The 27,421-nt window shown below is 50.2% G+C and overlaps 1 protein-coding gene across 1 annotated transcript; it reads right to left on the reverse strand.

The window, feature by feature from the left end:
* Nucleotides 1-169: 169 nt before the first annotated feature.
* Nucleotides 170-26,312, reverse strand: LOC125622964 (uncharacterized). Its single transcript, XM_048821667.2, has 5 exons — nt 26,247-26,312; nt 23,907-24,067; nt 17,495-17,621; nt 10,438-10,557; nt 170-7,958 (listed from the first exon to the last, which is right to left on the reverse strand). The coding sequence occupies exons 2-5, from the start codon at nt 23,928-23,930 to the stop codon at nt 6,130-6,132; spliced, it is 2,100 nt and encodes a 699-aa protein (XP_048677624.1). The 5' UTR covers nt 23,931-24,067; nt 26,247-26,312; the 3' UTR covers nt 170-6,129.
* Between the last annotated feature and the right edge of the window lie 1,109 nt (nt 26,313-27,421).

Below are 27,421 nucleotides of genomic sequence, written 5' to 3' on the forward strand. Positions count from 1 at the left end.
TTTGTCCCATAGCTGGTACTGTGCCCTAAGAACGGCAATGGCTGTTTCCCCCTGCATGGTCTGGCATAGTTGCCTGTAAGCTGGGGATGTGCTCAAAGCACCTTGCTCTTCTGTGCTGGTAGGGAAGGAACCTGCCCATTCCATGCTGATAAACAACAGAGCGAGCACATTGCATTTTATGCTTTAATAAACAGCATTATAACAAAACAACCATCACACTTACATGCAAGGGGGCTGGATACAAGTGAGAGGAAAGGATTATAAATACATTTCAGTTGCTATTTCCACTCTCTATATACTAAAGCTGTGAGACCCACATCTATAAAGTCATGTTTGAAATGGGAACGACTCTCCCTGCAAAACAAGTTCACAACTCCTGCAGTCCTGCCACCAAACTAAGCGCTCATCAACAGAAGTAAGGTGCAGTGAAGCTTAACTTAAGACCTGCTGTATGCACAGTGAGAAAAGGAGGACTTGTGGCACCTCAGAGACTAACAAATTTATTTGAGCATAAGCTCTCGTGAGCTACAGCTCACTTCATCACGAAAGCTTATGCTCAAATAAATTGGTTAGTCTCGGAGGTGCCACAAGTCCTCGTTTTCTTTTTGCGGATACAGACTAACACGGCTGCTACTCTGAAACCTGTCTGTAGGCGCAGTGTTTGTACGGCTGTAACTATGCCAGGTGGAGAGAGGGAGGTGATTTCTTACCAATCTAGTTCTACAGTAGAACACCTAGTGTGGAGCGTTATACTGTATAAAGTGCCTTAGTAGAGTATAATTTATTCCCCTTCCTGTATAGAATAAGCTATACCATTGTAAGGACCTTTACACTGGTTTAACTGCATCCACGTGAGGGGCAGGTGTACCGCCTTAACTATACTGCTATGGCTGACACAGCACTATGTCTGGGTGGAAACAAGGCCTGTAGATGTGATTTTATGCCTATTTAGTTAAATCAATGCAAAACCCTCCCCGGACACACTCAGTAACAGCAGCTTATTTTGGTTTAGCTTAAGTCAACGGGGAACAGGTTACAGTTAAACCCAAATGAGCCACTTTTACCTTGGCCTAAGAGGCATTTGTAGCTGTACCTGATTTAACAAAATCAGGTTAAGTTAAACTGCAGCACCTTTCTTGTGCAGGCAAGATCTAAGGATCCCAGTGCTAAGAGTACCTAGGGGAAAAGCAGTCAGTGCTTGTGAACTGGACTGGCAGCTAACAGCAGGCACATGGGCCCAGACTTTTAAAGGTGCTTATGTACCTAGTTCCCATCAATTTCAATGGCAGTTAGGCATCTCAATACCTTTAAAAACCTGGTCTATAACTCCTTGTGTTGCAGAGAGATGGCAGCTGCCTGAATGCAACCCACCTTCCTTTATGACACTGAATTTTGAATAGAGCTGTCAAACAATTAACAAAATTAATCGTGATTAATCACATAATTAAAAAAATGAATTGTGATTAATCACACTGTTACACAATAATAGAATACCATTTATTTAAATAGTTTTGGATGTTTTCTACATTTTCAAATATATTTAATTACAACACAGAATACAAAGTGTACAGTGTTCACTTTATATTTATTTTTGATTACAAATATTTGCACTGTAAAAAAAAAGAAATAGTATTTTTCAATTCAACGAATACAAGTGCAATCTCTTTATCATGAAAGTTGAACATACAAATGTAGAATTATGTACAAAAAAACCCCTGCCTTCAAAAACAAAACAAAGTAAAACTTTAGAGTCTGAAAGTCACTCAGTCCTACTTCTTGTTCATCCAATTGCTAAGAGAAACAGAAAGAAAAGGAGTACTTGTGGCACCTTAGAGACTAACAAATGTTTGTCTCTAAGGTGCCACAAGTCCTCCTTTTCTTTTTGTGGATACAGACTAACACGGCTGCTACTCTGAAACCTAAGAGAAACAAACTTGTTTATATTTACTGGAGATAATGCTGCCTGCTTCTTAATTACAATGTCACCTGAAAGTGAGAACAGGAGTTCGCATGGCACTGTTGTAGCTGCCATCGCAAGATATTTACATGCCAGATGCCCTAAACTTTCAGAGCTTCGGCCATCCTTCCAGAGGACAAGCTTCCATGCTGAAGACACTTGTTAAAAAAATAATGCGTTAATTAAATATGTAACAAAAAACCCTACATTTGTAAGTTGCACTTTCACGATAAAGAGATTGCACCATGGTGCTTGTATGAGGTGAATTGAAAAATACTATTTCTTTTGTTTGTCACTTTTACAGTGCAGATATTTGTAATCAAAAATACTATAAAGTGAGCTGTGTATGCTTTGTATTCTGTGTTGTAATTGAAATCAATATATTTGAAAATGTAGAAGAACACCCAAAAACTTTAATAAATTTCAACTGGTATTCTATTGTTTAACAGTGCGATGAGTCGCGATTTATTTTTTTGAGTTACTTGCATGAGTTAATAACTGCAATTAATCGACAGACCTAATTTCTAAATGTTTACTCTTATGTTGCTATCAAATTGGCCAATCAGCCTCAGGATTCCTTTTGTGTTATGCAAAGCAGCCCTGGATAAAGACAATCCACCAACCTGAGCCATGTGACTGACATAAACCCAGCGAGCGGGAATGAAAGGTCACGTGATGGGGAACGGATGGGTGGGGATTAAGATATTTTGAACCTAGTCCCAATTCCCAAAGGCTCTATGACTTCATGCTCATCCAAAGCCTGGTAAGCAGCCTGTGCATCCCATCACCAAAGAGGCCAGATGGATATATCCTGACTTTAGCAAGGCTTTTGATGCTGTCTCGCATGACCTTCTCATAAACAAACTAGGGAAATACAACCTAGGTGGAAGACCGCTCCCAGAGACAAGTTATCAGTGGTTCATAGTCAAGCTGGAACGGCATATTAAATGGGGTACCACAGGGATCAGTTCTGGGTCCGGTTCTGTTCAATATCTTCATCAACGATTTAGATAATAGCATGGAGAGTACACTTATAAAGTTTACAGACAATATCAAACTGGGAGGGGTTGCAAGTGCTTTGGAGGATAGGATTAAAATTCAAAATGAGTTGGCCAAACTGGAGAAATGGTCTGAAGTAAACAGGAAATTCAGTAAGGACAAATGCGAAGTACTCCACTTAGGAAGGAACAATCAGTTGCACACATACAAAATGGGAAATGACTGCCTACGAAGCAGTACTGGGGAAAGGGATCTGGGGGTCATAGTGGATCACAAGCTAAATATGAGTCAACAGTGTAACACTGTTGCAAAAAAAAGCAAACATCATTCTAGGATGTATTAGCAGGAGTGTTGTAAGCAAGACACGAGAAGTAATTCTTCCGCTCTACTCTGCGCTGATTAGGCCTCAGCTGGAGTATTGTGTCCAGGTCTGGGCTCCACATTTCAGGAAAGATGTGGTCAAATTGGAGTAAGTCCAGAGAAGAACAACAAAAATTATTAAAGGTCTAGAAAACATGACCTATGAGGGAAGATTTAAAAAAACCCAATTTTTTCAGTCTCGAGAAGAGAAGACTCAGTGGGGACATAACAGTTTTCAAGTACATAGAAGGTTGTTACAAGGAGGATGGAGAAAAATAGTTTTCTTTAACCTCTGAAAACAGGACAAGAAGCAATAGGCTTAAATTGCAGCAAGGGAGGTTTAGGCTGGACATTAGGAAAAACTTCCTAACTGTCAGGGTGGTTAAGGACTGGAATAAATTGCCTAAGGAGGTTGTGGAATCTCCATCATTGGAGATTTTTAAGAGCAAGTTAGACAAACTCCTGTCAGGGATGGTCTAGATAATACTTAACCCTGCCATGAGTGCAGAGGACTGGACTAGATGACCTCTTGAGGTCCTCTCCAGTCCTGTGTTTCTATGATATTCTAGGATGCCTTCTCTCACTGAGCTGCAGCAGCTATCCATGTCAAAGTGACTACGTGAGCATCTGGGTCACCCTCCTGTACTATCTTGGACTAGTGCTGCCCGGAATGGGGGAGTGGGGTCAATCCCCCCCCCACACACACACACAGCTCCCAGGGAGTCCATGTAAGGGAAGTAGGATTCAGGAATGGGTTAAAGATGCAGACAAGGCCTTAATTAGCCCTGCTGTTCCTGCACCTGGGGAAGGGCAAAATTATCAAGAAGGAAGCCCAACAGCTGGAAGGGGGAAGCCAGGAGGAAGTCCTGGGTCTGACAGAAGGAACGAGGACCCAGGAAGGGCACTGACCAGGCTGCTAGCAGTGGGCCCTAACGGCCGAGAGGCATGAGTCCTTGGAAAGAGGCCCAAGTGACCGAGGTGGTTGCAGGAGGTAGAAAACCTAGGCCAGAAGTAAACAGAGGCTGCAGGAGATGAAGACTCTTGGTGTGGTGGCCACAAAAGAGGGTGCAGTGAGGATGAGTGACTGGAATGGACTAAGGTGGTGAGTGTGCTGGGGCTGGAGACGCTGGGTAACACTGTTAGATTTGTCATTGTTTTCAGAATCCCAGGGGAAGGCCTGAGGGCCCAAGCAGGGGGCCCACAGATACTGAGACTGTGGTTTCGACTCGGAATTTGGTACCTGAAAGGGTGAACTCGCTGGAGGATTAACTTGTTGGAAGCGGTGAACCACTAGGTGTCCAGAAAGGCTGCTGACAGGGGCAGGGAGAAGAAGAAACTTGCTATGTGGGCTCAGGCTCCAGGGCGCGCACCAGGCAGCGGGCTGCTCTTTCACGGGATTTTTGCCATGAAAAATTGATCATTTTTTTTCACTTTTATGTAACTTTGCCCCAGAAAACTTAGACTTTGTCAAAAACTGCTTATTTTTTGGCTGAAAGCTTCCAAAAACTGAAAGTTTTCCAGTTTAAAAAAAATGCTCAAGGAAAGCAAACACTATTCCACTCTTGATGGAAATGTTTTGAATACCCATAGCTGAGACTAGCAGTCTTGCCAGATGGTAAGCCTTGTAATATTTGGTCCCTTTCCTAAAGCCCAATGGCTGGAATCAGGTTATAAACTGAGGTTCTCAGTTATCACCTTTAAAAAAAAGTTTCTAGTCCTGATGGCTGCAGAGAGATGGTTCAGGTGTAGAAAGAAACTTAGAAAAAAAATAAAATTTCCCCTGAAAGTCTGTTTCCAAATTAAGTTATCTCCCATCCAAAAACATTTGGCAATATTTTTTTAACAAGTAGCTGCAACAATAAAACATAACCTCAGTGTGAGCTTTTTCCTCCAGGCTGCGTAATCCCGGCAGGACCTTCTGCATCCCAGACTCTCATTCCCTGTGCCCAGAAGGCCTCTAGAGCATTGGTGGAAATTAACAGGACATGCGGCAGCACAATGAGTCAGCTGGACCCACTCAGACAGTTTTTTGCAGGGGTTCCAATAGAAGAGAACTGCCACCCTGTTACGGGAACCAATTGTGCAAATATTCACATTGGCGTACTACTCACATGAGTCAGGGGTCTTCAGATGGGGAAATTCATTTCATGCAGAAGGCCTGTGCCTGGCTTATGTACCACTTAAGCCCTTATAGGGAGTACATGATGCTGGCCTTTTGCGGAGAAGTGAATTTCACCACAGTGGGAGTAAGGGCTTCATTCTCATGCCCCTGCCACTGAGAACCTCAAACACCTGATCACTTCACACTCCGTGCCAGTCAGTTTATAATATTTGCTACTGTGTAGTCATTGAACATTGAACTTCACTTGTCTTGCAGACCTCACTGAAACTTAAAAAAATCTAGCCAACCCTCTTGACTCAGCTATGCTATACTGTAATATATTGTCTGTAGGGCTGCATAAGAAATTCTTGTTTGTATCATCAATTACATTCATTGGCAAATCTTTTTATAACCAAGAGAAATCCTGTTTGTAAAGGGATAAGCACAAGAGGACCGCACTTAACTCTGCATTGCCTGGCTTTGGACAGCTTGTTTTCTCAACCTCAACGTTCCACAGCACTAGTTTTCTGCATGGAATTTCCTTGTTCGTTCCCAATTGTCCCAAAATACGATTATTCTTTTTTCTTCATGAAACAAGTCTTCCACCCTCTAGAAATACTGCCAATGGCACTTCCCGAACGCTGCCTTTCCGAGGTCACGGAAACACATCTGCCTTCAACGGCTAGCTCTTTTTGTTAAATGCAGCCAGGTCCTATGGTGCGTGGGTTTTCTGATGTTTTCTCAGATGCGCGTGTCGTCTAAAGCCTCTCTCACACTCAGGACACTTATAGGGTTTGTCTGTCATGTGGATTTTCTGATGCTGAATGAGCGTCGAGCTCCTGCTGAAGCTTTTCTCACAGGTGGGACATCGATAAGGTTTTTCTCCCGTGTGGATTCTTTGATGATCTATGAGACCCGACTTCTGAGTGAAGCTTTTCTCGCACTCATTGCATTTAAAGGGTTTCTCTGCGGTGTGGCTCCTCTGATGCGCCATCAGCTTGGAGCAGTGGACAAAGCATTTCTCACATGCAGAACACTTGTAAGGCTTTTCCCCTGTATGGGTTCTGGAGTGTTTAGTAAGGGTTGTGCTGGAGCGGAAGCCTCTCTTGCAGTCGGGACACTTAAAGGGCCTCTCTCCTGTGTGGACTCTGCGGTGTTCAACAAAATGGGATCTCCGAAAGAAGCTTCTCTCGCATTTGCCGCACTGGTAGCGTCTTTCCCTTCCAGGGTCGCTCCTGGGGGCGTTTGGCTGATCAGAGGGGCTGTCCTCCTCCACAGCGCCCTCCTCCGTATGGACTCGGAGGCGGTGCTCGCTGAGGGCCGAGCTGCGGCTGAAGCTCTTCTCGCACTGGGGACATTTGTAGGGTCTCTCTCCTGTGTGGATCCTCTGGTGCTCAATGAGCCGGGAGCTGCGGCGGAAGCTCCTCTTGCATTCAGGACACTGGTAGGGTCTCTCCCCTGTGTGGATCCGCCGATGCTCGGTGAGGTGTGAGTTCCGCACGAAGCTCCTCTCACACTCTGGGCACTGGAAGGGGCGCTCCCCTGTGTGGATTCTCTGGTGCTTGATCAGGTGTGAGCTCAGAGCAAAGCTTTTCCCACACTCTGTGCATGTAAAGGGCCTCTCTCCGGTGTGGCTCCTCCGATGCGCGATCAGCGCCGAGCCCTGCTTGAAGCTCTTCTCACACTCGCTGCACGTGAAAGGCCTCTCGCTCGTGTGGGTCCTGTAGTGGGTGGTGAGGGTTGAGCGGTTCCCAAAGCTCTTCCCGCACTCGCCGCACTGATGGGGCTTTTTCCCAGTGTGGACCCTCTGGTGCTCCGCCAGCCGCGAGCCTCGGCTGAAGCTCTGCTGGCAGTAGCTGCATGTATAGGGCCTCTCTCCGGTGTGGACTCTGTAATGCTGCAGCATGCTCGTGCTCTCTGCAAAGCTCTTCTCACACCTGGTGCACTTGAAGGGCCTCTCCCCCGTGTGAATTCTCTGGTGTTTGATCAGTCTGGAGCTCTGGCTGAAGCTTTTCTGGCACTCAGAGCATTTGTAGGGTCTCTCCCCCGTGTGGAGTCTCTGGTGTTCCATAAGCTTTGAGCTCCGACTGAAGCTCTTCCCGCACTCGGGGCAGCTGTAGGGTCTCTCACCCGTGTGCACTTGCTGATGCTGAATAAGGTGTGCACGCCGGCCGAATTCCTTCTCGCAGGTGGGGCACTTATGGGGTTTCTCCCCAGCATGGGCTCTGAAGTGAGAGGTTACATGCGACGGGTGAGGAGAGCGTTCACTGTATTCCATACAGCAGTGCAGCCTCTGCTCGGGGGGGGTTCTCGCGGAGGCAGCGGCATCTTCCACTTCACTGAACCCTCTGCCACACCGATTCGCTCCACAGCTTCGGGTTCCTGCTGGCTTCCCCTGCTGTCCTTCTGAGCCAGGCTGACCCTTGCCCACACCCCCGCCGCAGTCTGGGAAAGCACTTGCTCTGGCTCGTGGCGAGGTCCTGTGCTTGCCCAACCTCTCTGGAGACTCCTTGTCATTATTTCTTGAGACAAGCTCATTGGCTGGAATAAAGGGGAACCCAGAGCTCAATTAGTGCATGCACACAGCTCAATGGCTACTGAACTTATTTCATAAATGCCTAAGATAAATATATTTACGGTAAGTCCTGTTTTCAGAAATGATTTAGATACTCCAGAGCCTTAGGCTTGGTCTGCACTACAGAGTTAGGTCGACAAGGCAGCTTACGTCGACCTAATTACGTCAGTGTCTACGCTACAGCCTTGCTCCTGCCAACGTAAGTACCCTACTACACTGACATAACTCCACCTCCACAAGAGGCATAGGACTTATGTCGGTGTAGTTAGGGCAAAGCAGGGTTTGTGTAGACACTATTACTTACATGGGCTGTTGGCTGTCTCTGCCGGAGCCATGAAACTGACAAGAAAGCTGGCTCCAGGCTCCCCAGCCGGGCTGCTGCGGAGTCTCCACTCCAGGCTGGGCTGCTCCCCATGGTCCCAGTTCCCCACTCCCTGCCGAGAGCACGGCAGCCACCCAGGCTGCTGGCTTGGGCTGCCACCCTGGCTCCCCACTGGGAGCCCAGCTGTCCCCCATGGTCCTGGTTCCCTGCTCCTCACCGGGACTATGGCAACCAACCAGACTGTGGGCGTGAATCTGCCCGCCAGAGGCAAGAAGCCCTGAATGGCTTCCCCCCCACTCCCAGCAGGGACCCAGAAGCTGGGGGAGGGTGCTGTGCCCCTCCCTGTGCCCCTGGTGCTCAGTCCCCTACACTGTCCCTCTCCAATCTGTAGAAGTGCTCCTGGTGAGGGTGCACAGCACTGTGGCTGTAAAACGACCTAACCTGGGTCGATTTAAGACTATAGTGTAGACATGCCCCATACCTCATCGAAGTCAATGGGACTTAGGCCTAAGGGCTAGATCCACAAAAAGACTGAGGTGCCCACTGGAATCCTCAGCCCCAGATTAGGTGTCCAGGCTCCCTACACAAGGCATGAGAGTCAGGTACCTAAGAATGCGAGTTACAGAAGACAGCAAGCTGGGCGTTTCTCTGCTTAAGTTAACCAGTAGGAAATGCTGACGAGAGGGCTGGGGCTCAAAGGTCATTTTAGAACTGGGATTCACAACTGCGAATCCTCTCCTGAAGTTCGGTGCCTAAGCCAAGGCAGCCCTTTCTCACAAACAGCCAGACTGAGAACCCCACCCCATTATAGCCAGTAACCCAGCGGTTGGGGCACTCACCTGGGAGATGAGACCTATTTTCAAATCCCCACTCTGCCGGAATTGGAGCACGGACATAAACTTGGGTGCAAACCTCTGACCAGTGCCCTAACTAGCACTTGGGTGTTCTGGGCTGGCTTTGTTCAGGTTAGCTGTTCTACGAGAACACCTACTGGATTGGGCCCCACAGGCAAGAAACACCTAGCTAAAGAATCCTATAGGGGCTTGGACATGAGCTAGGATGCTGAGCAGCTTGGCAGCCTCAGGAGTTACCTGGACTTGTGCCTGTCCTCCAGCAAAAACTTAGCCCCCAGGGAACTTCACCTGCAGAAACACGGGCGCCTGCAGGGTTGGGCAGAAGCTAAAAAGGGGTTCTGAGGATCGCTCTGGCACCTAGCCACTGGAGTTTGGTGCCAAAGTCCCTTTGTGGATCTAGTCCTAAATCACTTCTGCAAATGGGACTTGGGCTCTTGGAAAATGCTGCTCATCATCTACAACAGAATATCTCAGCAGCCTATTTAATGAACCTGAATCTGGAATTCCAAACAACCATCTAATAAATGCATCATGATCCTACTGCTGTTCATAGACGACCACTTATTTTCTCTGTTTTGTGTGTCTTGTACAAGCAGACAACACTTAAAATTGACACCTCTCAAGCATACACTGATTGTTCCTAAATCTCAATCTTGCAAGAACAAGCACCAGCTGGAATTTAGTTGCCATTTACTGAAAATGAATAAAGAAAAGGAGTACTTGTGGCACCTTAGAAACTAACCAATTTATTTGAGCATGAGCTTTCGTGAGCTACAGCTCACTTCATCGGATGCATACTGTGGAAACTGCAGAAGACATTATATACACACAGGGACCATGAAACAATACCTCCTCCCACCCCACTGTCCTGCCCTGCTGGTAATAGCTTATATTACCAGCAGGACAGTGGGGTGGGAGGAGGTATTGTTTTAGTTTTGGTTTAGTTTTATTACTATGCAAATCAGAATGCACAGTGCATTACTATGCAAGTAAGTATGCAAATTTTCATTACTATGGAAACTGTGTGGCAAATTTTATTACTGTGAAAATTAACATGCATATTTTTATTAGTATGCAAATTGGAATATGAAAGGATAAAACGAGGCCAAATCTTTTGGTCCTCCAGTAGTTTTAGTCAGTCCTTACTTCAGTGAAGGCTTCTTTTGAGGAAACACCGAGTCAGAACCAGACAAGCCAGAATCAGCCAACTTTTTACTAGGCAGCTTTTGAAAGATGCAAATAACTGTTAAAGTGTAAATTGTTACACACCTGAGGAAATGTAACTAGAACTGCCTCCTTCCCCTGAGTCCTGGCAAGTCTGGGCACATGGCTCTTCCCCTTGTTCTATCAGCCAGATAAGGGCAGGTTTTGTAGCTGCATGACCTGGCACTGGAGAAAAATGAACATTAGAAAAAACTCATTTCAAATATAAAGAATTTCATATTTTCTAGGGGACAAAATAAACAAACAAACTTTTCCAATGAACCTTTTTGGGATGGGAAAATTGGGTTTTTGACTAAACACTTTTTTTTGGTGAGAAGGGTCTGCTTGCTGCAGAAACTGTTGTTTAGGTGAAAACTTGAATGTCTAAAACCAAATATTTCCATTCTGAAGAGCTGCCACAGAGCCCCATGCTCCCATCTGCCTCTACGGGCTGGGCTCCCCAGCAGGACTTTTGTCTCCCATTATGCAGCACAGCAATGTGACCACCGCCTCCCCTCAACAAGGCAGGACACCACTGTGCATCGTGGGAGATATAGTCCCATCAGGGACCACAGCCTACAGAACAAAATGGAGCATGGGACACTTGAACTACAACTCCCAAGGCACTGCAGCATCATTTTCCAAATAGAAATATTTTGGGGGTTTGATTTTCGGTGGGGAAAGCCCCACAGAATATTTTGACAAAACCTATTTTTCATTTTCATCTACATTTTCTGCAGGAAGAAAAGACCAGAACACTTTCCAACCAGATATCCGAGGCCTGGTCTACAGTACATGGTTATTTCGGAATTAGTCGAGTTAATTTGAAATAAAACTGATTCCGTCCACACGACCAAACCGCTTTTTTTGATTTAAAGGGCTCTTTAATCCGATTTCTGTACTCCACCTTGGCAAGTGGAGTAGAGCTAAAATCGAGATCGCAGTTCCGGGTTACAGGTACTGTGGATGCAATTTGACATTATTGGCCTCCGGGAGCTATCCCAGAATGCTCCCTTGTGACCGCTGTGGACAACACACTCAACTCCGATGCACTTTTGAATTTCGTTTCCTGTTTGGTCGCTGTAAGCGTGTGGGACTCACCCCTGTGGCGCCTCCTGCTGGTGCCCGGGGAATTAGCTCTACTTCCAGCCTTGGAGCGCCCTCTGCATTCCGGTATCCCGCTTACGCCGGGCCCCCATGTCCCTCCCGGACCCGGTGCCCCTTGTACGCCAGGGTGCTGCCCCCTGGCAGTAACCCCTCACTTGCAGGGTCTCCCCACCCCCTATCCCCACCTCACCTCAGTCTTTGGCTACTGCCTAGTCACTATCTAGCCCCCGTTCACTGGGGCTGACTGCAGTATATAAGCCACCCCTCACAGGCAAGGGGGTCACAGCCTGGGGGGTCACAGCCTGGGGGGTTTCCAGGCCGGAGCTCCCCAGCTCCCCTGGCCTTCCCCCAGCCCTGCTCCACTCTAGGCACTTGGTTAGGCTCCCCAGCAGCCAGGTCCTTGTCTCTCTACAGAGAGAGTCTGTTTGGACTCCTGGCTCGCAGCGTCTTATAGGGGCCAGCTGGGCCTGATTGGGGCATGGCCCCAGCTGTTGCTGCCTTCCCCAATCAGCCCAGGCTTCTTGTCCCCAGCCACAGCCCTCTCTGGGGCTGTTCTAAGCCCCTCAGGGGAGGAGCGGGTATCTACCCCACTACAGTCACCATCAGCACAGGTGACCATCAGCACAGTCCACCATCACAGGAGACCACGCAGTCCCAGATTCGCAGGTGAGCTCCTGCATGGTCTAAATGGGAGGTACTGGATCTCATTGCACGTTGGGGAGACGAATCTGTTATGGCAGAACTACATTCCAAAAAAAGAAACACAAATACATACGCTAAAGTCTCCTGGGCCATGACGGAAAGAGCCTACTCCAGGGACACAGAGTAGTGTCATACAAAAATCAAGGAGCTCAGGCAAGCTCAGGCGTACCAAAAAGCCAGGGAGGCGAACGGGCGCTCTGGCTCACAGCTCCATACATGCTGCTTCTACCATGAGCTGCATGCAATTATGGGGGGTGACGCCACCACTACCCCACCACTGTCCATGGACACCTGCAATGGGGGAGTTGCACAGAGCGAGGAGGATGAGTTATTGGAGGACAAGGAGGAGGAGAAGGACGACGACAGTGCACAGGCGGCAAGTGGGGAATGTGTTTTCCCCCCAGCCAGGAACTATTCTTAACGCTGGAGCCAACAGCCTCCCCCACTCCCAAGGCGGGCTCCCGGACCATGAGCCCGGAGAAGGCACTTCTGGTGAGTGAGAGCCTGATCGGAGCCATGCAGTGGGGGGAAACCCAGCTGCACTGGGCTGTTCGCATTTAGTCTAAAGGGCTCATCCCTACTCAGAGCCTCATCAGAGCCACGTGGCGGGTGCGGGGATGTGTGTTGTATGAAGTGATCATCCCAGAGAGCTTGCAGGCCCTCCTTTTATATGGCAAACCCACCAGGCTTTGCTTGCTATGGGAAAGGGGGCCCGGCAGTTTGTAAGCATTGAAATGAATGCGGAAGAAGCAGAACCCCGCATGCCACTAGGGCTTACCATGGCTGCCTGCAAGCTGAATTCTGTTGCCTGGCTGCATGTGATGGCTTACTCACACCAAAGTGGCAGGCACTTCAGTACAAGTGGCATTATGTGACCTTGTATAGAAAGAACATGTGCTGTGTACTATGAATTGCCTGTTTCACTGAGAAACAGTGTCCCCTTTGTTCTCTAAAATGTATCTTTTAAAATATGACCCTCCCTTTTTCTCCTCCTGCAGGTGCAAATGTTTCAACGGGGCCCCTATCTACTCCATCCCAGAGGCTGGTCCAGATTAGAAGTCGGAAAAAATGAACTCGGGACGACATGTTTGCTGAGCTCATGCAGTCCTCCCACACTGATAGGGCCCAGCTGAATGCGCGGAGGCAAACAATTGCGGAGTCCCGTAAAGCGTTACATGAATACGAAGAGAGGAGGGATGCACGCGATGAGAGAAGGCAGGATGCTATGGTCAAGCTCATGGGGGAGCAAACCGACATGCTCCACTGTATGGTGGATCTAATGCAGGAAAGGCAGCAAGACCACAGACTGCTCTTGCAGCCCCTGTATAACTGCCCTCTCTCCTCCTCAAGTTCCATAGCCTCCTTACCTAGACACCCAAGTACATTGGGCGGGGGGGAGGCTACAGGGACCCACACACTCAACCCCAGAGGATTGCACAAACAGCAGAAAACTGGCATATCTGAAATTTCGATTTGGTTTCTGGACTTGTGCTTCCCTCCTCCTCCACCCCCCTAACCCAATACCCACCCCCCTCCCTCGGTCTACCTTCTGATCTAACCAAGTCAGTAAACTGCGCCAGCGCGCTTTCAAACATCCAAAAGCACATTCTACACTTGCTCAGCCTATAGATGAACTGCTCCTTACTACTGTCCAGGGTGCCTGGGTACGGCTTCATGAGCCATGGCATTAATGGGTAGGCTGGGTCCCAAAGGATAATTATAGGCATTTCAACATCCCCAATAGTTATTTTCTGGTCTGGGAAGTAAGTCCCTTCCTGCAGCTGTTCAAACAGACCAGAGTTCCTGAAGATGAGCGTGTCATGCACCTTTCCTGGCCGTCCCACGCTGATGTCGGTGAAACGTCCCTTGTGATCCACGAGTGCCTGCAGCACCATGGAAAAGTACCCCTTGCGGTTTATGTACTGGCCGCCCCGGTGTTCCGGGGCCAAGATAGGAATATGCGTTCTGTCTATTGCCCCACCGCAGTTAGGGAACCCCAGCATATTAAAGCATCCACAGTGGTCTGCACATTTCCCAAAGTCACTACCCTTGATAGCAGCTGGTCAATGACTGCATTGGCTACTTGCAGCACAGCAGCCCCCACAGTAGATTTCCCCACTCCAAACTGACTCCTGACTGACCAGGCGTTGCAAGCTTCCACAGGGCTATGGCACTCGCTTCTCAACTGTGATGGCTGCTTTCATTTTGGTGTCTTTGAGCTTCAGGGCAGGGGACAGCAAGTCACAAAGTTCCATGAAAGTGGCCCTACGCATATGAAAGTTTCGCAGCCACTGGGAATCATCCCATACCTGCAACACTATGCGGTCCCACCAGTCTGTGCTTGTTTCCTGGGCCCAGAATCGGCGTTCCACGGCATGAACCTGGCCCAACACCACCATGATCTCCCAATTGCCACATGCCGTGCTTCTAGGAACATCCATGTCCATGCCCTCATCAGTATAGTAATCGCGCTGTCGTCGCTTGCTCGCCCGGTTTTGCAGGTACTGCACACACTGCTGGATAATGCGTGAGGTATTTACAATGGTCAAAACTGCAGCAGAGATCTGAGCGGGCTCCATGCTTGCCGTGCTATGGCGCCTGCACGGGTAATCCTGGAAAAAGGGTGCGAAACGTAGGAGAGCAGAGTGGCAGCAGAAGAGGTGCTGTTCAGTTCACGATAGCCGAAAAAAGGCAGGAAATGGTTGTCTTCTGTAGCTTTCACGGCGGCGGGAGCCCAGGACAGACAACATGGAGAAGCTTGGTAGCATGGCAAGAGCGGGAGAGCAGAGTTTGTGGTGGAAGCTGTGCTGCTTGGTTCACGATGGCTGAGCAGAGTTGGCAGCGGTTGATGAGGAAGGGTAGCTACTTATAGAGATTACATAGAAAGACAAGAGGAAATGCGAGGTGGATTCATAGTACCAGGAAAGAAGCGGTGCACCGTCTGCTGAAAGCAGTATGGCGTCTGCACGCCAAAAAGGCACAAAACGATTGTCTGCCGTAGCTTTCATGGAGGGAGGAGTGACTGAAGACACACACCCAGAAACACTCGCGAGAATGTTTTTGCCCCGTCATGCACTGGGAGCTTAAACCAGAATTCCAATGGGCGGCGGGAACTGTGGGATAGCTACCCACAGTGCACCGGTCCGATATTCGATGCTAGCCTCAGTACTATGGACGCACTCCACCGAATTCACGTGCTTTAGTGGAGACACACAAGACCGAATGTATAAAATTGCTTCCAAAAATTAGAATAGAATTTGAAATAATTTTTGATTTTGAAATAATTTTGTACTGTAGATGTACCCTTAGACATTTTAAGGGAATTTGGTGGCTGCAAAAATTAATTTTTGTAACCATGAGACTGATGCCCTCAGATTGCTCCCAAAGTGGATAGCTTATAGGCAAGATGTGCTTTCCCCTTCACTGTACTGTCAGTGTACAATCTGGAGGAAGAGCAGTTTGGTTTTCCTACCAGTTTAGTCCTTGGACTTTCTGATGGGGCTATTTACAACTTGTGGAATTAAGTTCTGGTCTAGTAAAGCACTCCAAGAACATGTTTCATTGTAAGCACGAGTGATCCCACTGACTTCACTGGGATTAGTCCTATCATATCCTTACAGCACTTTGCTGGCTCAGGTCTTACTGCCTGCTGTGATGGAGTTTGTGATCTAGACCCAAAGCCACTGGGAACAGGACTAAGGCACACTAATAATTCGTTTCACACCAAATGGTAACTAACATGAAACCAACACCATTTCTTCACTGAAGGTGACATGGGTAGCTGATCAATACTGAATGCTAATGAGGACCCTAACAGAGGAGACGTACAGAATACAGTGTGTACACAGGTGTTGGAATTATGGCTCCTGTGCCCCCTGGTGTGAAGTGGTTTCCATCATATGCAGGGTTTACAGTTTGGTTCGATGGCTCTCAGCACCCCCACTGTACACATTGTTCCAGTCCCCTTCACTGGAGACATGGGTGAGCTCAGAAGTTTGGATGGTGAGGCAGCATTAAAAATTCCTTCAAAGCCCATGGATTGAGTCACTCACCTATTTACATACCTGAACACACTCTTCTCATTTTCAGAGGGTTTTACTGAATGGAGCTTGTGTAGCATGTAGGTGACCTCTTTGTTTGATGTCTCCTGGGGAGCCTGTACAGAATGCAGGGGCGCTCTGTGTTTTAAATCTGCACAATTTATAAGCTAACTCCTTAACCACATGAACAAAATGTGTCAAATCAACATCTCACTGTCCATGGTACTGACTGATATGGCCAGCCTACATCTCCCATGATGCAATGTGGCCTCCCCTCTGACCAAGCAGCGTTGTGCTTCATGGGAGTCATAGATGACTACAGGTATATCATGGGAGATGTAGTTCAGCCAGGGAAACTGGCCCATAGGGGAGAATGAGGCCATCAGGCACCTGAACTATAACTCCCATGAGACAATGCAGCACCACAGGGAGATGTTTAATGTTGAACTTTTTTGTTCCATGCAGTTGATATTACAAATCTTTTAATCCTGATTTGGGATGAAAACAAATGTTGAAATATCAGTTTCCTGTGGAACAGAAATTCCAGTCATTCACTTGGTTCTAGTCATCATTCAGAGATGGTTTGTTGAGCAAGAATCTAAGAATTACTTCTTCAAAAGGAAGCTACCTCTGTTTTCAGAGCTGGCAGGTCTGACTTTAGTCCATTTTCCTAAAACTCCAGGGAGGGATCTCTCTTATCTATTAGAAAGTGTATTTTAGCAGCAACCTGGTCTCAGTGTTTAAGACTTTCATCAATCAACACATAACAACAGTGCTTATATATATGAAGCATTATGAAGAAGTAAAGGGTGGTGAATGAGGGTTAATCTTGGTGCTGGTATATAATATTTTGCTTCTCCTGGTCACCTGTGTGGGGTTTTAAATATTCTTGCATTTTAAAATATGTGTAGTTAGTTGCCCTTAACAATGGAACTTGTAATCCTCTCAAAACTATTACTCCATGTTATACGTAATGAAGCAGATTTTAAATCAATATTTAGTGTATAGTTTTTCTTATATGCATAGTTAAATGTGAAGAAGTACTTATTTGCAACTGGAAGATGCTGTCAATAGAGATATTGCAGCTACTGCTATATTTTGGGAACATGTGAGGAATCTATGGAACTTGTCTACACACAGCTTTTGTACTAGTTTGAAACTGGTTTAGTTACAGTGGTGCAACCCTCCACTGTGGAGCACAAAAAATCAATGGCACATGGAAATAACCATGAACTGAATCTGAGTGAGAGCTGGCAAAGAAAAATTATCTTTACCCAGGAAGATCAAAGTCTCATAGTTGTCCCTCATAACGTCCCTGTAGAGCTCCTTCTGCCATTCCGCTAGCTCCTCCCATTCCTCCTTACAGAAATAGACAGCAACATCATCAAATGTGACCAGGGCCTGAAATGATAAATAAACCATGATCAGCAAGGTTTGCTTCAGTCACATCCTGACAGCGGCAACCCTGGGTCCCGGCAGGGGAACCTTTTCCTGTGTGTAACTCACACTGATAGCACACACTCCAGCTGGTGCATCCAAGGTGAATCCCACACTCGCTGCTCTCCCTTGTCCCCACAGGGCTCTGATGGAAGAAAATCAATTCCCAAAGGGATGCTGGGATGGTGAGTAGTAGCTTTGCCATTCTCACAGTAGAGACTCCCCAACAAGGCAGCACTAGTTGCCACCACCCCTCTCGAAATGAGGGACACGTGACCCTCAGGATGAGGGACAATGCACTGTGAAATGAGGGGCACAATGAGGGACGTCCATTTCTTTACTGAGCACCCCCAGGAGCGCACATTTCCTGCTTCTCCACAGCCCCATCACCAATGAGCCTTTAAAAGCCTCCCTGCACTGCCAGCTCCACCTCCCTCTCCCCACCAAACACACCTGCTCTCTCCCATAGGCCACATCCTCCTTCCCTCTCCAAGGCTCCTCCAAGCCTGTTCCCCGTTATGACCATTCTGAACCAGTGTGTCCGTCCGTCCCCCGCCCAGCTCCGCTCCAAGCCTGGATCCCCCTGAGCCTGCGGGCCTTCTCCCCTGCCCCCCATACCAGCTAGGACTGAGGACTTACAACTGTGCTCTGAGCAGCCGATGAGCACAGCGGAGCCACAGCAGGGTTGCCGGATAGGCTTGCTGACTTCTGTGGCCAGCTCTTAGGCCCAAGAGCAGATCTCTGGCTACTCCATGAGGCACATGCCTGCAGCTGTGGTCTTGCTCCTGCCTGCCCTGCTCCCAGGCTTGAGCCCAGCCTGGCTCCTGCCTTGTTCCTGCCCTACCCAGTTCGTTCCACCCCTGCTCAGTTCCTGGCTCTGGCTTCTGCACTATTCCTAGCCACTGACTCCTGCTCGCACCACAAGGCCTGACCACCCACGCCCCGGTTCATGACAATGCCTCAACCACCTTCACGTGGATGCTAGAGGGGCTGTAGACTCACCGTCTCCTCTGAAGCAGGATCAGCCGTCACCCTGCATGGCAAGGGCCTGTGGCTCTGCACCCAGAGCCCATGGCTAGATGGGTAGTGAGAGCTGTGGCTCCACAAAACCTACCTGAGGAGCAGGGTGATAAGATGCTCCTGCCCCCAGCCCCTGAGCCACAGGAGGCTGCAGCTGCCCCCTCCCTGCGCTGCTGATCAGCTCAACAGTTGATCAGCAATGAGGGACTGCATGCTGGCAATGTTAAAAATCAGGCCGGATGAAGGGTGTCTGGTATGAGGCTCAGTACAGGCATAACTGGATGAAATGCTCTGGCTGCGCCATACAGGAGGTCAGACTAGATGGTCTAAGTTCCTTCTGGCGCTGGTGTCTATGAACCAACAAAAAGCAGATAGGAGAAAGGGCTACGAGAACAAGTCATTGTTTGTGGTGTGCTCCACAGACTGGAATTCCAGCGTTTCTCTGCATGCCCTGCAGCTGCGTTTGCTGGGTTAGGTGCAGCTGCACTGAATGGTGGAGGGAATACGTGGAGCAGCTTGGCAGAGCTGTTCCTGTGATATGAGGAGATGTGCCCATGCGCCTTGAGGGATCCAGGCCTCATTTCAGTGCTGAATTTTGTAAGTCGTGTCCATAAACATGCACCAGGGCATCTTCTTGCCATGGGGACCGCCAGCAGTTTGGTAGTGGGCTGCTGGGGCTGAGGGAGGGGTGAGTGAGACCAATGCCTCAGAAGGGTGAAAGGGGTGGCAGGTCTGGAGTGACCTGTGTGGGGTAGGCTCCATGTTTGAACGTACAGCAGGTGTAGGTAGTTCCTGTTTGCTACACCTGACTAAACCCGAGTTTTACCTGAGCAAAGACGTGTTAGACTCTGTCCTGCAGCGCTCATGTGTGTGCTCTGTCCCCAGGAGGTTCTGGAGCATCTATGTGGGTAGCATGCTAGTACATGTTACTGGCTTGTTGGGGCATTGCTCAGAGGGCAGGGTTAAGGTTGCACTGTGGGGGTGGCATGTTCTTTATCCCTTCATGTTCTGGTTTTCAGAGGTTTACATTTAGATACTCTCCCCCTTCAGGGCATAAGGCACCAATGGACAACCTTAACTCTGCTTTAACCAAGTTTTGGGGTATTTGATTTCCTTGTTTGTTTTTAAATAATTTCTCAGCACCCACGTGTTCCTCAGCCCAGCTTTCATCCTCCACAGCTCTAGCTCCTTGGCAAGAATTACCTCGGCCACAGAATGGACAGGCTGCATGTTCATCCCTTCACAGATCTTGCATCAGCTCTCCTGTCAGCCTGGCCATCACAGCCTGGTTCTCCCTCCTCCACTTCGAGAGGCAGATGTCAGCATGGACCCTCCAGGTTGAGGAGCTGGGGAGAGGGTGCAGGAGCAGTGCAGGGACCAGCATGGAATCAGTGGTGATCTTACTGAAGGGGGGGAACAGACCTGGAGAGTGTATACCTGCTGGAGGCAGGGAATGAAGACAGTCCCTTCCCCAAATCTGGGCCTAGTGTGTGGAGAAGAGGCGGTACTCCAGGAGGCTCAGATGTGCGTGAAGGGGCCTATTCAATTTAATATGATGTTCTCAGTTGAATGAGAAAACCCAATGGATGTGAATACAGCTTGAAACAATAACTCTGAGAGGAGTGAACCACTCCATTCATCTCAGTGGCTGGTCCCTCCCCATTTCCTTGGGCATTTACTGTCTGCTCACACATTTGTGGCAGGGAGAGGTCTATTGCCCCTGTTTGTTCCCCCTCCCCGCCCCGCATACATACCCTTCAAGTAGCACAACCTCCATAGACCTTGGCTCTCACACTGGGGAGGGCAGCAGGGAGTTCGCAGTTATGACCCCTCCTCCTTCCCCATTTTTGTGAGGACCAGCCCCCTATGAGCCGGGACAACGGACACTGCCTAAAGAGATGGGGCTGTGAACGGGAGGCATAAACCAGAACTTTTGGTCTCTGGGCAAAATTTCCAAAGGGAGCCGCTCCAGAATGCGGGCAGCGAGCAAGGATCATGCACAGGACACAGGGCTTGTCTACACTTAAAATGCTTCAGTGGAGATGCTACCCATGCCAACGGGAGGGCTGAGAGTTGGTGGCTAGAATTCTTCTGTCGATCTCGCCCTGCCTGGGGACTTAGGGCGGCTTAGCTACACCGAGCAGGGGTGTGGATTTTTCATATCCCCGAGTGCCATAGACCAGGCCACACTCTCTGAAAATAGCCAAGGGAAGGGCACCAACTCCCAGCGTGTGGGTGCAGCTCAGATTGAGCAACCACATTGTGTCATCCTGAGCCACCAAATTACAGTGACAACAGACTGCCTGGAAATCCTCTTGCCTCTGCAGAGCCTGAGCCTGTCTGCATGTGTGTTCACTCTTAGGTGCCACAGTCAGATACACGGCAACCCGAAGTTACAAACTTTACCTCTAGTAATGTTTTCAGTAGTGCTTCCTGGGAGGGGCAGCAGGGGCCATGCACTAGCTGAGGGGAACTGAGCGAGGGGGTCAGCATGGAGAGGAGCAAAGCCATAGTCTGAGCCGCAGACGTGACACAAAAAAGAGAACGAGAAATTCGTAAAATGCTCATTGTAAGGGGGCTCTATCCCCTTGCTCAAATAGCCCCAAAAGTGGCATTAACACTGCCCAGCAGTCCCACAGGGCTTATTAAGACAATTCCAGACAATATATGGAATCTGGAACACTTAGAATTGTTCCTCTTCAAACCCGAAGCATTGCTTGACCTTACCTGTAACAGAACTGGCATTCGGCTATACCAGTAGTTGCGTTAGAGAGGCAGGACTCTTCGTACAGCACTTAGCACAATGGGCTCCTGGTCCATGAGAGAGGCTCCTAGGCCCTCCCACAATATAGATAATAAATATGATGGAAGAAATGTAAGCTCAGTACTAAGCCCAGTCAGATACGGCAACATGAACCAAATGTCACAGTTTGTAGGAAAAGACTTAGCAGGGGAGAGGACTGCTGAATTTGGTTCAGGGTTAGAATTCACTCTTCACTCATGCGATTCTCTTCAAGATGCGGTTTTGGGTCTAGCACTGATAAGCGACTGAAATCACTTCACAGCTATGGAAGACAGATTTCTTGAACGTCTTCTATGTTCCCATCGCCTTCTGAACCAGGAAAGGGAATATGGGCAGCATGTGAACCACTGGCTTGGGGAGGCAGGCCCCCAGCCACACCCCTTCTGCCCCAGGGGTGCCCCACCCCTTCTGCCCTCCCTCCCCCGCTGAGCCTGGAGATGCTCCCACCGCAGCTGCTAGTCCCCCAGCCCTGGCCCCCTTGGAGCCCAGGCTACGGGGGAAGAGCAGAAGGCAGGAGGGAGTCTGAGCGTGGAGCATGGGCTCCCCTGGCCTGTAATACCTGCCACCCGTGAAAGGGAAGATGAATAAAAGAGCCCTGGCCAATCAGAGCAATTAGATTTTAGAGGAGCTAGAGCAGAAGGGTAACCTCATGGTCAAGGACTCAAGAGACTCAATTCCCTGTCTGCCAAAGACCGTGTGTGACATTGGGCAAGTCACTTAGGGCTGGTCTACACTGAAAACCTATATCTACCTAGCTATGGTGCTCAGGGGTGTGAAAAATCCACACCCCAGGGAGACAAAGCTATGGCAACTTTAGGGCTTGTCTACCCTTAAAACACTACAACTGTGCCGCTGTAGCACTTCAGTGTAGACACTCCCTACTCCGACAGAGGGTTTCTCCCACTGGCGAAGGTAATCCACCTCCCAAAAAGAAAAGGAGGACTTGTGGCACCTTAGAGACTAACCAATTTATTTGAGCATAAGCTTTCATGAGCTACAGCTTACTTCATCAGATGCATGCCATCCATGTAGCTCACGAAAGCTTATGCTCAAATAAATTGGTTAGTCTCTAAGGTGCCACAAGTCCTCCTTTTCTTTTTGCGAATACAGACTAACACGGCTGTTACTCTGAAACCCACCTCCCAAAGAGAGAGGATAGTTAGGTTGATGGAAGAATTCTTCCATCAATCTAAAGCGGTCTACACTGAGGGTTAGGTCTGCTTAACTATGTGGCTTGGGGGAGGGGGGATTTTTCACACCCCTTAGCAATGTAGCTGGGTCAACCTAATTTTTTAGAGTAGACCAGGCCAAACCCCAGGTGTACACAGCGCTAGGTCGACAGGAATTATTCCGTCCACCTAGCAATTGCCTCTCGGGGAGGTGGATCAACTCCCACAACTGGAGAACCCCTCCCATTGCTATAGCGAGCGTCTACACTTTAGCTCTACAGCGGTGCAGCCACAGCTGTGCCACTGTAACATTTTAAGTGTAGACATAGTTTTAGTCTCTCTGCCTTTATTCCCGTGCCCCCTTCAAATAACGCACTTCCCTTACAACAGCTCTGTGTGATCGGACGGACTTAAAGATTCCGAGGTGCTCAGATACCATGATAACGGCAGCCATGTAAGAGAAGACAGAATCCTTTAGTGATGAACCTTCCATTTTGAAAGTTTTGGGATTTGGAATATTCTGGATGTCTTTGTCTTTCTGCATTTCTGGGATCCTAGAGATTCGTTTGTTCCCCTCAACCTGGAAATAGTGAAGTAAATTATTCTTTTCATCGTTTCCAGTGTCGGCTACTTGCCCTCTATTATTTTTGTCTAGAAAAGGCCTGCTCCTTTGAACACCACTGCTGGTTCCAGGCCTTTGTTTCCAATGATTTCTATGTAGTACAAACCAATGGTTTTATTCTGACTCTGATCAGACACAATACAAAGTGTCTAGACTTTGGCATGAAAAGTGTTTCATTAAATATAATGTTGATTAAAGTCAAAATTCATAAAGCTTCCACTTAGGCTCCTCTATGTCCCTCCTTAAAGCCTAATTTTCTCATGATGCCAACAGATCACTATAGCCTGGCTGTGGATGGCAAGTGGCAAGCTGTGATTTCTGCTAAATTCTGTTAGCCTTAGTTTTAGCTCATCCTCCCAGCTTGTCTGTCTGTTTTGTCTACCCGTTGTGGCCTATCTGACATTGGAATTGTGGGCTCTCTGTGGAATGTTGTCTGTGTACAGCACCTAGCACAACAGGTCCGAGATCTGTGACTGGGTCCGAGGCGCTCCTGTTAATTACAGTTAATAATCTTTACCATTATCACTGGTTTTGATCACGTTACAGCATTTGAGAACTACGGGCTATGCTAGAATTTTCACTGTATCTTTTATCCACAGGCATAGAGTCCATGAGGTGCCATGATGGAGTCCTACCTGAACACAGCCATCTGCAGCCATTTCCCTTCCTGATGTTCCTCTGACAAATGGCTCGTTTCTCAGCTGTAGCTCGCCAGCCAGTGCGGAATCCAGGTCTCTTCCTGCCTGTGACAAGTTCCCCCCATCTGCTGAGCTGGGGCTGCCTGCCCCTTGCTCACCTTGCAGGAAAACACAAACAAAGGATAAGTGACTGTAGGCGAGCAGCATTTCTGTGCAACACTGGAACAAGCCATCAAACTGTTTGCCTATGTCCGTTTCTTGACGGTAAACTATCTTAATTTACAGAAAAGGAACAGGAATTTCACAGGCACAAAATGTAAGAGAACAAGATAGGCTGCTCGAATACCCTGTGATAGCAGATATGGCAGCCGCTTTAACCAATATAAAGAGCAAACAGCCCAGCACCATGTGCAGCAACGGGAGATCCTGACGGGAACTGAGTGGGGAGGCCTGAGGGAAGAGGGGGACCCTGAGTGGGTGGGGGGAGAGGGTAGCTGGGGATCCGGAACGGATGGGAAGCAATGGGAGAAGTTCTGGAGGAAGGGAGAGATGCTAAGGCCCTGCATCCGGCAGTGCCCAGGCCACGAAGGGGATCGCAGGGGGGGTGGTTCCACCTGTGCATAGACATGCCCCTCAAGTGACACTGTGGTGGGCTCCTCCGAATGTGCCAGCAGCAAGAGCCAACAGGCAGGAGCAGGGATAGGAGCCACAGCTACACAGTGAATGCAGGGTGGGCTCGGTCCCCCCCCAGAACACTTTCACCAGCTGCTTATGCCCCTAACTAATCAGAGACATATGTTCAAAGTATGATGCAAACATTAACCAATTTATCGCAGCAAGACAATTGTCCATCAGCTATTACTGTCCCCATTGTAAACAGCTGGGGAAACTGAGGCAGACAGTGGCTTTCCCAGGCCACATGGGGACCTGGTGCACAGAGAGTATTGCATCTTCAGGCTCCCTGTCTCCCACCCTGTGCTCACCCCTCCCTGCTGTCTCAACGGGGACCTGTTCACTGACCCTGGGGAGCGTCCAGCCCGTCCAGTAGGGACCTGGGCTAGCCTCGCACGCTCGCATTTTCAGCAACAGAGCTGCTATTAGGGCCTAATGAGCTCCAGGGGACTCCCACCTCACCCCACCCCCTCCCCTGCCCTCCCGGGGACTCCCCTCCCCTCCCACCCCCACCCCACCCCACCCCACCCCTTGCCCTGCCCTGCCCTCCCGGGGACTCCCCTCCCACCCCACCCCCCGCCCTGCCCTCCCGGGGACTCCCCTCCCACCCCACCCCTTGCCCTGCCCTGCCCTCCCGGGGACTCCCCTCCCACCCCACCCCACCCCCCGCCCTGCCCTCCCGGGGACTCCCACCTCACCCCACCCCACCCCTTGCCCTGCCCTGCCCTCCCGGGGACTCCCACCTCACCCCCCGCCCTGCCCCCCTGGGGACTCCCACCTCACCCCCCGCCCCACCCCACGCCCTGCCCCCCTGGGGACTCCCACCTCACCCCCCGCCCCACCCCACCCCACGCCCTGCCCTGCCCTCCCGGGGACTCCCACCTCACCCCCCGCCCCACCCCTTGCCCTGCCCTGCCCTCCCGGGGACTCCCACCCCACCCCACCCCTTGCCCTCCCCTCCCGGGGACTCCCACCTCACCTCACCGCACCGCACCGCACCCCACCCCCTCCCGGGGACTCCCCTCCCACCCCCTCCTCTCCTGGGGACTCCCACCTCACCCCACCCCTTGCCCTGCCCTCCCGAGGACTCCCACCTCACTCCCTCCCCTCCCCCGCCCTGCCCTCCCGGGGACTCCCACCTCACCTCACCTCACCGCACCCCCTCCCGGGGACTCCCCTCTCCTGGGGACTCCCACCTCACCCCACCCCTTGCCCTGCCCTCCCGGGGACTCCCACCTCACCCCCTCCCCTCCCCTCCCCCGCCCTGCCCTCCCGGGGACTCCCACCTCACCTCACCTCACCGCACCCCCTCCCGGGGACTCCCCTCCTCTCCTGGGGACTCCCACCTCACCCCACCCCTTGCCCTGCCCTCCCGGGGACTTCCCTTCCACCCCACCGCGGGGACTCCCACCCCGGCTCTCTCTGGGTCCAGGAGCGGCCCCCCCGCCCCTCAGCCACGCAAATCAACGACGCGATCTCGGCCACCTCCCCGCACGGGCACTGGGTCCGCAGCGGAGGCAGGAGCCCGGGGCGCTGCGGGGTGCGGGGCCCGGCGCGGCTCCGCCTGGCGGGCCGGGCTCCGGGCCGGCCCGTTGCGCAGCGGCTCGCCGCGGGAGGGGCGCGAGCAGCCCGGCTGCGGCCCCCGCGAGAAACCCCCGGGCTCACCGCTCGCCGCCTCCACCCCCGGGCGGGGCAAAGCGCCGCGCCACGTCCGCGGGCCGGGCCGGGGCCGGCGGGGAGCGACCCAGCGGCGGGGCCTGGCGCCGCCTCGTGGCGCTTTCGGGGAGCGTTGGGAGCCGCTCGGCCGAGCCCCCGCTCGCTCGGGCCCTTCGCCTTTTCTTCTCCCGGGCCGCGGGCGGGGTCCGCGCTCCCCGAGGCTGGCCCCGGGGCTGAACTTTGCACCTGTGAGGGGCCCAGGGTGAAGCTGAGCCGCTGGGCCGGGGTTTGCAGGATGAGGGTTTCAAGCAGGAGGCTGGAGAGGTGATCGCTGGCGGGGATTTCCTTACCCCCCCCCCAGTTTTGTGAATTAGTTACATGCAGTGTTGCCAATTTAGTGACTGTTTGGAAATTTGAATTGAAATTGAAACATTAATACACACTTTAAAAGCGTACACTGTGTATGAGAAACGACGTGTATCTGAAAAAGTGTCACAGATTTGAAAAGTATGAACATGGACTAGCTTCCTTGTACAGCCATTGCTTTTATGACCATGTCAGTGCCTTCATTTCGGTGATGTTGGCCAACCTAATACTTTCAAATGATGATTTGTAAGCCAAGTCTAAATGAGCTCTCCATGACAGCTAGTGATGAGCTGGGGCTGGGGGGAAAGGCTCCAGGACCAGATTGTATTTACATTCACACCTATTTACCTAGGTAGCCAGCAAACAGAGCTGTGTTGCCCAAGTGATAGATTTTGGCTGGGGTTGGGTTACAAATCACTTGAATGCCAGGGGGGCGGGGAGGGGGGATGAAATGTTGTTATTCTTATTGTATGAGTAAAGGGCAGTAGAACTTAGCTGCGCTGATTGAGGGCACCAAGAGAGAAGGTGGGGGCAGGTGTTTTGCTTGATGGTCTGCCTGATTCACAAATACTATTAGACCTGCCCCTCTCCACTGTTTAAAGACAGAACTGATTAGGCTCCATAGATAATCTTGTGTTTTGCTAAGTGACCACTACAGCTGAAATCACTGATAATCAGGTCTAAGCACTTAGACCTATTTGGGACAGTGTTCCTGTGGAAGAGACGGCCCAGGCTGCACTAGCAGTGAGGTTCCCCCACTGAGAGCTGAAATCACTGAGAGGTGAAAGCACCTCTGAACTCTGAGTCTCCACTGACCA

Source organism: Caretta caretta, chromosome 15 (assembly GCF_965140235.1).
Source record: "Caretta caretta isolate rCarCar2 chromosome 15, rCarCar1.hap1, whole genome shotgun sequence".
Classification (NCBI taxonomy): Eukaryota; Metazoa; Chordata; order Testudines; family Cheloniidae; genus Caretta; species Caretta caretta.

Bases quoted from the DNA above. Each gene is read 5' to 3' on its own strand.
- LOC125622964 (XM_048821667.2), bottom strand. From the start codon at position 23,930: ATGGCTGCAGATGGCTGTGTTCAG. The intron at 17,622-23,906 runs GTAGGACTCCAT...TTATCATTTCAG, and splicing joins CTGCAGATGGCTGTGTTCAG to GCCCTGGTCACATTTGATGA. The intron at 10,558-17,494 runs GTAAAGATAATT...ATTTTTCTCCAG, and splicing joins TGAGACTTTGATCTTCCTGG to TGCCAGGTCATGCAGCTACA.